Source organism: Pelecanus crispus, chromosome 9 (assembly GCF_030463565.1).
Source record: "Pelecanus crispus isolate bPelCri1 chromosome 9, bPelCri1.pri, whole genome shotgun sequence".
In the NCBI taxonomy this organism is placed as follows: domain Eukaryota; kingdom Metazoa; phylum Chordata; class Aves; order Pelecaniformes; family Pelecanidae; genus Pelecanus; species Pelecanus crispus.
The window spans coordinates 38,405,926-38,415,640 of record NC_134651.1 but is presented as its reverse complement, the minus strand read 5'-3'; the positions used below and the strand labels follow the sequence as shown (position 1 = coordinate 38,415,640).

Here is a 9,715-nt window from a genome sequence, read left to right as displayed (position 1 = left end):
ATCGAGGACTTCAGCCAACAGCAGGAGATGATGAAGGACGCTGCAGCCCTGGGGCTCAGGGGGAGGGATGGGGGATCCCGCTGCGAGAAGGGGCTCGGGGCTGTCCCTGGGCCGCGCTGTGAATCCCAGGGCCCCGCGAAGAGGCGATGCCAGCTGACCCTTGGCCGGGGAAGGGGAACGGCAGAGCCAGCCAAATCCTGTCCTGAGCAACTTTCATGCTGCTGCCGCCGCCAAGTCAGCACAATCCTGCTCCTGCTTTTGCAGGCAGGGAAGGCTCCGTGCCGAGCTCCTCCAGGCTGGCCCACCCAGCACCTTTCACAGCAGGATGCGGTTACACCGGGGTGTGTCCCAGCACCCCGGTCCTGCCAGCGCGGTGTGGGGCCAGCATCCACAGGGCATGGCTTGGAGCCGACCCAGGTGCAGGATCCGGCCTGCTGCCGCCGGTTTTCTGCTGAAGAGCAAAGGGGTCTGGCAGCCCTGTAACCGCGATTCGGTTCCCTGAGCCTGCCCGCGCCAGTCGGGCTGCCTGTGCAGGCGGTGCAGGCAGCACCCGATGCCCAGGCTTGTGCAATCCGTGTTTCCCTGTCCTCGGGGCCCCGTGGGTGTGCCGAGCTGGGCCCCTGCCCAGGGAGGGTCAGCCATTCTCTTCCTCAGCAGGGCATTTACAGGAAAGCAGTCGCAGTTCCCGAAAGGGCCCAGCCCAAGCATGACGCTGCACCTGCAGCCCCTTGCTGGGCAAATTTCCTCCTTTACCCCAAAAACCCAGCCCCGTCACGGCCTCCAGCATCGCTGTTGCAGTTGCCAGCCTGACTAAGCACCTCTGAGACCGGTACGCTCGCTTCACAAGCGAGGAAACACCTCCAACTTTTGCCTGCTCAGACAAGTTTGTGATGCCCACGCGGTGCCCACGGGACCTAGGGCACCTTGCCCTGGAGTCACATCCTGCATCCCGGGAAGGGTGCGGGGCCACCAGCTTTTCTAGCTCCAGAAACGGGGCTTGTGCCAAGACCGCTTGCCCAGGAAGGGAGAGCCCCAAAGTTTTGGCATTAGGTGGGAATAAATCAGAGCAAACAAAGCTCAGCAAAGGGGAACGTGGCGGGACTTTCTCAGCCCTGATTATTATTCTGTAGCAATTTCTGTGTGAGTTGGGGCAGCGTTCTTACCAGAGCGACTCTGGCTGCTCTGCTCCGCAGGACACTGCGCTTGTGTTTTTAAAAGCAAGTGAAAAAGTAAAAGGGGAGGGGAAGAAAAACTTGAAACTTTGGTAAGGAGAGGAACTGCTGGGCTGGAAGAGCAGCCTCTGCTCTGGCAAGTGCTGCCAGCGGGCTGGGCTGGGGCAGGCAGCCGGGGCAGGCAGCACGGGCAGGCTCCCCAGGGGTTCTTGCAGCAGAGGCATGTGGGGATGCGCTCGCTGGTGCTGGGGTTTGCCTCAGCATCGTTCCTCCACCTCGTGGGGGTCTCATCCTGCCCCCCAGCATCCCCAGAGCAGAGTGGGGAGGGCACAGGGTGATGCCAGCCAAGGTCCCAGCTCCCCTCCCTGGGGGTGGCCGAGCCTGGGGTCCCCAGGGAGCTGGAACTCACTTGCAACCTCCCCTTTCCAAAACCAAGCTAGAAGGGGCTTGACTGCAGCCTGCACCTCCTGGGGCTGGGAAAGTGCTGGCAAAGGGCTGGCAAAGGGCTGGGACCCCCCCCCCCCCCGCTCCTACAGGGAGCGGCGAGCCCTTCTCCAGCACCTAAGGGTGGGGGGAGCTGTGGGTGGGCGGAGAGGGGACAGCCAAGGACAGGGGGCCAGGTCCCCCAAGGAAAAGGGCCCCCTTGCCCGCCCCCCCCCATGCCATGTCCTCACTCACCCACTGCCCTGGGCGCTCCGGTCCGGTGCCTGAAGCATCCTCCTCCTCTTCCTCCTCCCTTATAGCCGGGCGTGGGCAGGCGGAGCCGCCGCAGGACTGTCCCCTCCGTGGGCACCGTCCCCAGGCGAGGCCCTGCCCTCCGCCTGCCCGCAGGGCGCACGGGCAGAAAGAGGGGGGCAGCTTGCACCCCTAGCCGGGATGGAGACCGTGCCCGGCCCTAGGCTGCTGCACAGCTGCTCTGGGTGCTGCCACCCCTGTCCCCCCACCCCTGACCTCCTCATCAGCCTCCACAGAGCACCGAGGGGGTGCCCCCCCCCCCCCGGGATCCCACACAGCCACCTGCCCCCAGGGGTGGGAAAATGGGGGGGCAGAGGGGGGCCGGTGCCCGGCTGCTCTGCGACCGCCCGGCTTTCCTCCCTGGCACAGCGTGGCAGGGGAAGGTTGAACTTATTTGAAACCCCATCAGGAGGAGAAGTGGGAGCCCAGGTGGGCAGGAGGGGAGGGGGCAAAACCCTGCCTTTTGGGCACAAAGTGGCCTCCAAACTCCCCCTCGCACGTGCCCGGGGACCCCAGACCAGCAGCAGACCAGGCCCTGGGGGACAGGAAACCCCTAAGCAAAGGATGGGCCTTTTGGGGGAATCTCAGTGCCCCCATATGGGTGCGTCAAGAGCGAGCTCCACGGCACCCTCACCTGGGTGCACGGCCACCATCAGACCCAGTGGCCCAAATGGCCCAAACCTGGGGACGTGGGCTCGGGTCCTGCACCCCCTCATCCCTCCAGCCAGCACCAGGGAGCAGGACTGAACTGGCTTTTTTAGGAACAGCCTCCACCTGCACCACATGCACAAAGGCTGCATCCTGCTCTCACTGACCAAGGGACCCGAGGCTGGGGCAGGATTAGACCTTCAGGTGTTGGACGTTGGCCCTTTGGCATTACCACATCCAGACAATCTCCCTTCCACGGTCCAAGGCCACACAGGGAGGTGCCCAAAGCCCTGGGAGGTCAGGGCTGCTGCTAGGGCAGCCCCCTCCCGCATGCTGAAGGAAGCTGCTTTCTTCAGGCATGGCTGGTATTTATCCACAAAACACCTTTATTTGGAACAAAACCATAAATAAATAAGTGTGCACAGAAACCAAGTGGATTTTAAAAAAGAAAAAAAAAATTGAACACGAGGCTATTTCAATTTAATATGTGGTTAATGCCGGGGTGCTCTGCACCCTCCCCAGCCCAGGGGACCCCACCCTGCACCCCAGCAGGGCCCTCACCAACCACTGTCACCAGGCTCATCCCCCCCACCCCAACTGGGGGCTGATCGGGGCCAAGGCCAGCCAGAGCTGTGTTTGCACTGCGGCCACCGGTGCAAGTTGCGGGGTTGCAACAAAACCTGCTGTTTGCGAGAGGTTGGTGGGACATTTTGTCCAGGGCTCTGCTGAGTCAGGGACTGGGCCGGGGCGAAGGCACCGCAGGCAGGGGCTGCCGGGGGGCAGGGGAGAGCAAGGGGGTGGCCAGGGGGGAGAGGAAAGGTGCAAACTCTGCTCTCCCTGAGCCACGAACACCCACTGGTGCGGTGGCGAGGGACAGGAGGGGCTAACACCGCACCCACTCCTGTCCCTCGGCTGTGTCAGTAGGGGTAGGGTGAGACAGAGATGATGAGGAGGAAGATGCTGGGTGCCCGGCGCCCACCCTGGGCCAGCGCCTGCACCGTGAGGCGGTGGGTGCCGGGGTCCCGCAGCGGGCGCAGGGTGGAGATGATGCCACGACCCCGCTCGGTGCGGAGGGCGAAGGGGCTGCCGGGCTCCTGCTCCAGCAGCGTGAAGACGGGGCGGTGGTGGAGGGCAGGGCCCGGGGCGAGGTGCACCACTTCACGGCCGGCGGCGATGCCGAGGGGCAGGGTGAGCAGCTGGTACTGCAGCACGGGGGGGCCAGCCGAGCCACAGTCTGGGGTGCAGCGACCAACACACACCCTGCACGAGAGCCAGGGGGGAACGCGGGATGCAGCGGGGCATCAGGAGCGGCCAGGACGCTTGGGTCCACGGTGCCACAAGAAGTAGTGCGGGATGGGCACCCAGAGCCCCGCAGCACAACTCACCCAGGCCTGGAGCCTCTCCGGTAGCCAGCAGGGCAGGGTGCGTCGATGCACTGGGCACCTCCACGGGTGTTGAAGCACATCTGGCTCGAGCCGCACTGGATCGTGCCCTCCGCGCACTCATCCACATCTGCGGGCAGAGAGGTGCCCACGCACCCCAGGCTAAGACGGGGATTCAAACCCCAACTCCGACACCTTCCCACCCCCTGCCTGGGGTCTCGGACACTGGGGCAGAGAGACGAAAGCACCCAGGCTTGCAGCCCCAAATGGAGGACATCCAGGGCACCCTGGGGGCGGGGTTCACACCCCGAGGGACTCGGGCATCCCACAGGCATCCCACCAGGCTGGGGCACCGGCCCTGCACTGACCGTGGCAGGTCTTCCCGTCGGGCAGCAGCCGGTAGCCGGGCGGGCAGACGCAGCGATAGCTGCCCGGGCTGTTCCTGCACTCGTGCTGGCACTGGTGCAGCATCTGGCACTCGTCAAGGTCTGTGTGGCAAGAGGGGTGAAGCCAAGTGGGGAAGCGGTGGTCCCCTCTGGTGCCCGCTGCCCTGGGGCAGCCTGGCTCTCGCCTCCCCTTCCCAGCATAGCCAAGCCCGAGGAGACCCCGACTCCACAAACAAGGGTGCAAACAAAATGGGAGACAGGGCAGCAACAGGCACAGGAGCTGCCTTTTGGGCACAAAGTGGCCTCCAAACTCCTTGCAAAGCCCTTCCCCAGTATTTCCCCTGTGCACACTCACCAGTGCAGGCACCATTCCTCTTGATGAAGCCCATGGGGCAGTGGGGGCCCTGGGCACCCAACCCCGCAGCCTTCGCCACCCGTCGGAGGGCAAGCTGGGTGTAGAAGGACCGTCCCCGCGGGCTGCTTGGCCCCAGCCAGCGCAGGGGAGGGTCCCGGGGCGTGCTGCCCGTCATGCCCCCTCCATCCATCTCCGCTGTGCCACACTCGCTGCCCGGCAGCAGGGTCCCACCGGAGGGACACAGGCACTCATAGGAGCCCCGCAGGTTGCGACACTCAAACTTGCACGGCGGCGGAGACTGCAGGCACTCGTTTACATCTGATGGAGGAAAGAGCAGGAGAGTTGCAGCTGGATGGGGAAACTCAGGCAGGGGAGCAACCGTGGCCCTGCACCGTGTGCCCGAGGTAGTGTCCCCCAAGACCCCAGCTTGTACCCAAGCACGGCCAGCCGGCACCCAGCGAGCGGTAGCCGGGAGGGCAGGCGCAGCGATACGTCCCTGCGGCGTTCTGGCAGAGCTGGTTGTAGCGGCAGATGTGGGACCCCTCGGCGCATTCGTCGATATCTGGGGAGCAAGGAGGGGACAGGGAGGTGGCACCATGCAGCAGGTGCCCCTCGCCATCCTCATGCCCCCCTCGGGAAGGTGCGTACCAAGGCAGTACAGCTCCTGAGGGCCCAGGATGAATCCCGGTGGGCACTGGTCTCTGTCAGCCCCTGAGAATCAAGCAGAGCCGGCTGAGAAGGGACTTGTCACTGCAGAGACGTGGCCTTTGCACCCTCACAGCCACCCAGGATCTCTGTCCCCATCCCTGGGAACCCCCTTGTTACCTGCGTCAAGAGATGCACGGAGCTGGAAGTGGAGCTCCTCCAAGGCCGGGTCGAAGGAGCCTTCGACAGCGGTGGCCCGAACGTGCTGCACCCGGGGGGGCTGTGGGCCCACGGTGGGGTCGTACGCGATGGTATGATTGCAGCGGGCACGGATAACCCGCCCATCCCGCAGGAAGCTCTGCACTGAGACCCCCGAGAGCCGCCCCATGCCCGTCTGCACATAGCGCTCGCTGAAATCCTGGGGAGAGGCAGGGAGGGGGGTGAGGCCACGGACCCCTCCCTGGGCTCCCAGAATGGGAGTCACAGCCCTGCGGGGATGACGGGCAGCGTCGGCACCTGCAGCAACACCGCGGCCTCGCCAATGCTCTCCGGCACGGAGCCGCTGATCACGCTGTCCAGCAGCAGATCACCAGCAGCATCTGCGCCCCGGGCGAGGTGGGTGACACGCAGGAGCTCCCCTGCCGGGAAGGCAAAAATGAGTGGCAGCCCACGGCACCCCCAAATGCAGCTCCATCCCTGGCTGCAAAGCTGAGCCCAGCAGTAGGCTGAGCCCCCAGGGACGGTGCATGGGGGAGATGGAGGCTGAGGCGGGCAGGACCCAGCGCCGCAGCCCCCAAAATGCCGGGGCCCCCTGGCATCCCTCACCTGTGGCAAACTCCAGCTGCGACTCGTGCCAGAAGGCGCCCTGGGTGACCAGGAACCCGCTCCGAGCCTCCCTGCTGGTGTGTGCCAAGGACCAGTAAACGGGGGCGATGATGGTGACCAGCACCCGCATCAGCGGCCCTGGGGGTGCGGGAGAGAGGGTGTCACCACAGAGCCAGCACCCTCCTAAGGGGACACCTGGCCCTCTCCAACCACCCTGGCCCCCCCTTGCCCATATGTGTGTGTCGGGGGGGAAATCTTTCCCCCAAGATTTTCACCTCGCGGGTCAAAATCCTCCCGGGGTGAGGGCAGGGGTGACCACCTACCGATGGCAGGTGGGATGCTGCTGATGCTGCTCCGGACAACAGCGGTGCCGGAGCGTGGGTCATCCAGCACACTGGCATGGAGGGTAGCGACACCGAGCTCGTGGGCGTTGACGATGCCACCCAGGCTGCCCCGCACCCGGCGCGGCTCCCCTGGGGCAAAAGGGGCAGTGGCATTAGGGCTGCTCTCCCTTGGGGAAGCAGGGTGCTTCCCTGCCTCCCTTCTCAATAATTTGTGTGTCAAGAAAACCTCATTTTCTGGAGGTGAAGGCAGCCAGAGTAAGGCAGGCAGCGTCCCTACCTGGCTGCAAGCACACCTCCCAAAGACACTGCAGGTCTGGGCAGCACGGTGCCACGTCCACAGGGGATGCTGCAAGCGTGGCCCCGTGCCTTTTGCTCACCGATGAGCACCAAAACCCCCCAAACCCTGCTGTGTATCAACCCCCATGGTCCTGGCCCCAGCCCCAAGCTTTTAGTTGCTTCTCCTCTAGCGCGCCCGGCAGTGGAATGCCAGCAGCCGTGCAGAAGGCACGCAGGGCACCCGGCGCTTCCTCCACGCTGCTGGCCAGCCCGGCCCTCTGCCCCCCAAGAGGCAGTGGGAGAGGATGCGATGTGCGTTTAGCAGAGCCCCTGGGAAATGGGAATCTAATCACGGGCAGCAAATGCAGGAAGGCTGGGGAGAGGCAAACAGGGGCACAGGCTGGCAGGCGGCAGCTGCTCAGGTAAGGGTTTGTCTGGGCTCAGACCTTCAGATGAGCAGCGGAAGAGACAGGAGAGAGCAAACCAGAGCGTGAATCAAGGGGTTTAGAGCAAGTAAGGAAAGGAAATATCCTTCCAAACCACCATGTAGGATGTCTTACCCCATGTGTAAGAGTGCTGTGGGCAGCCCCAGCCCCCAAGCCAGCCAGAAGCCCTGCAAGCCCCAGGGCAAACACCCACCTTGGACGGCCAGGGAGATGTGGGCGACAGCAGAGCCCAGGGCATTGCGAGCGAGGCAGGAGTAGCTGCCGGCATCACGGCTGCTGACGGCAGGCAGGAGCAGCGTGGCGTTGGGCAGGACACTGGGACCCTCAGGCAGCGGCTCCCCATCCCGCCGCCACTCCACGGAGGGGGTGGGCTCCCCCGACACGGCACAGTGCAGCAGCACCCGCTGCCCGGCGCGCACCGCCATCGCTCGTGGCGTCACCGCCACCGTGGGGGCACCTGGGCAGGGAGAGGGGTACGGGCAGTGCCGCAGCATCCCAGCGGCACTGGGGCTGTTCCCCAGGTGTCTGGGGGTGGGCTGGGGAGGTGACTTGATCTGCAGTCCCTCAAAAGGAGGGTGCAAAGGGGGGCAGCACTCACTCTGCAGCGCCAGGGTGATAACCTTCGCCGCTGTGCCCGCATCATTCTCTGCCACACAGCGGTAGTGCCCCGCGTCAGCGATCTGATGGTACCAACAGTGTTAGCACCATGCTTGGCTTTACCGTGAAAGCTCCCCAAAACATGCCGGTACCCCCAAAACTCCACTCACCCCCACAGCGTGGATGGCCAGGGAGCCGTTCTGCAGCTGGCGCAGGTGCCCACCGTCCACCACCGGCACCCCATCCTTGCTCCAGCGGATGAGGGGCGCAGGGTGGCCCTGGGCATCACAGTCGAGGAGGGCATCGCCCCTCGGGGGCTCCACCTGGTAGGTGCTGGGGTCCCCCCGTATGATGGGTGCCTCTGGGGAAGGGAGAGGGGTGGCAGAGGAGGAGGGCTGGCCAGGCACCCCGGTTTTCCTGTTGGCACCTACCTCTGACAGAGACAAAGGCAGTGGCCCTGATGGCACCGGCACTGTTCTTGGCATGGCAGACGTAGGTCCCGCTGTCGGTGTGGGTGGCTGCCTCCCGCCGCAGGGTGCTCTGGCCGCTCTGCCCCGACACGCCGTCTGCAGGGTGCAAGCCCCCCAAAAAGCACAGGCAGGGACCAACTGGTTATAACCCTACACAGCCAGCCATGCCAGCACCCCAGGGACCCCGAAAGGTGGAAGAAGGACAGGGTCGGAGCCAGGATCACATGCTCCCCCCAAGCTCAGCATCCTCTGTCCCCCGCTGCCCCCCTGCCACGCACCGGTGATGAGCTGCCCGTTGGCCGTCCAGGAGATGTGGGGCAGGGGGCTGCCCGCAGCAGCACACGCCAGCTCCAGCCTCTCGCCGCGGCTGAGGGTGACGTCTCCGGGCAGACGGGTGAAGGTGGGCAGGGTGTGGACAGAGAGGGAGAGCCAGCGGACGGCCCTCCCGGCTGAGTTCACTGCAGTGCAGGAATAGCTCCCGGCATCCCCTTCCTGCACGGGGAAAGTTGGGAGGACAGGAGGTGGGCTCACGTCTGGGGTCTGGCTGCAGCCCTGGCTTGCTGCGCTGCATATCTGCTGGCTGTCGTGCACCCAAAAAGCCACAGCTCAGCCACGGCCACTTTTTCCAGCCGGCGTTAGCAAACTCATGCTGCCCTGACCCGCCAGCCTGTTGCAAAGGACTGAACAGGGCTCTGCCTCTGCCAAATACTTGTGAAAGCAGCCAGGATGTGGCTTGGCTAAGTGACAATTTGTCCTGCCAGCCCCAGCCCAGGGACACAGCAGGGCACAGAACAACCTAGGCTTTCTTTTCAGCAGCAAGAGACGCTTGTTTTCCAGCTCTCCGACCTGGTGCTCACCTGGATGTCCCGCAGCAGCAGCTCCCCGGAGGGCAGGACAGTGGCCTTCCCGCTGCCATCCCGCACTGGGGCTCCCTCCCGGCTCCAGGACACGCGAGGCTCAGGGACGCCGTGGGCAGCACAGGGCAGCAGCACCTCCAGCCCCTCCAGGACAGCCAGCTCCGCCGGGCCAGCCGCGATGACAGGGGGCACTGGATGGGGCAGGAGAGCAGGGACTTGCTCGCATCTTGACAGCCAGGTTTCACTGGGAGGTGCGGGGAAGGAGCCGAGCAGAGGATGGGGCAAGCGCGGGGGCTCCGGTCCTGCCTTACCTTGCACGATCAGCCTGGTCCTCCCCGCAGCAGTGCCCGAGGGGTTGCGAGCCACACACAGATAGATGCCCGCATCTCCTGGGGAGGCCCGGAGGAGATGCAGCTGCCCGTTGGGGAGCACCTTCAGCCCGGGCCCTGTGGAGATGGGCAGGAATGAAGGGCAGGATGGGGCAGGACAGCCATGCTGGGGCGTGGATGGACGGAGCGCAGGGACTGTCTCCCCTGCAGAAGTGCCTCTGTCTGCGGAGTCCCCAGGGAACGGCTCC

The 9,715-nt window shown here is 64.9% G+C and overlaps 1 protein-coding gene across 1 annotated transcript in view; it reads right to left on the bottom strand.

The window, feature by feature from the left end:
* Positions 1–3,472: 3,472 nt before the first annotated feature.
* HMCN2 (hemicentin 2) overlaps positions 3,473–9,715 on the bottom strand; it is a 37,132-nt gene continuing 30,889 nt past the window's right edge. Inside the window, exons 63-79 of the mRNA XM_075716542.1 lie at positions 9,450–9,584; positions 9,139–9,329; positions 8,560–8,773; positions 8,243–8,377; positions 7,982–8,172; positions 7,813–7,894; positions 7,408–7,671; positions 6,472–6,621; positions 6,149–6,286; positions 5,840–5,961; positions 5,504–5,741; positions 5,327–5,389; positions 5,112–5,240; positions 4,679–4,996; positions 4,306–4,425; positions 3,941–4,067; positions 3,473–3,815 (exon numbers count right to left, since the gene is read on the bottom strand). Of these exons, the coding sequence (XP_075572657.1) occupies positions 3,473–3,815; positions 3,941–4,067; positions 4,306–4,425; positions 4,679–4,996; positions 5,112–5,240; positions 5,327–5,389; positions 5,504–5,741; positions 5,840–5,961; positions 6,149–6,286; positions 6,472–6,621; positions 7,408–7,671; positions 7,813–7,894; positions 7,982–8,172; positions 8,243–8,377; positions 8,560–8,773; positions 9,139–9,329; positions 9,450–9,584 (2,960 nt within the window). The remainder of the gene's footprint in view (positions 3,816–3,940; positions 4,068–4,305; positions 4,426–4,678; positions 4,997–5,111; positions 5,241–5,326; positions 5,390–5,503; positions 5,742–5,839; positions 5,962–6,148; positions 6,287–6,471; positions 6,622–7,407; positions 7,672–7,812; positions 7,895–7,981; positions 8,173–8,242; positions 8,378–8,559; positions 8,774–9,138; positions 9,330–9,449; positions 9,585–9,715) is intronic.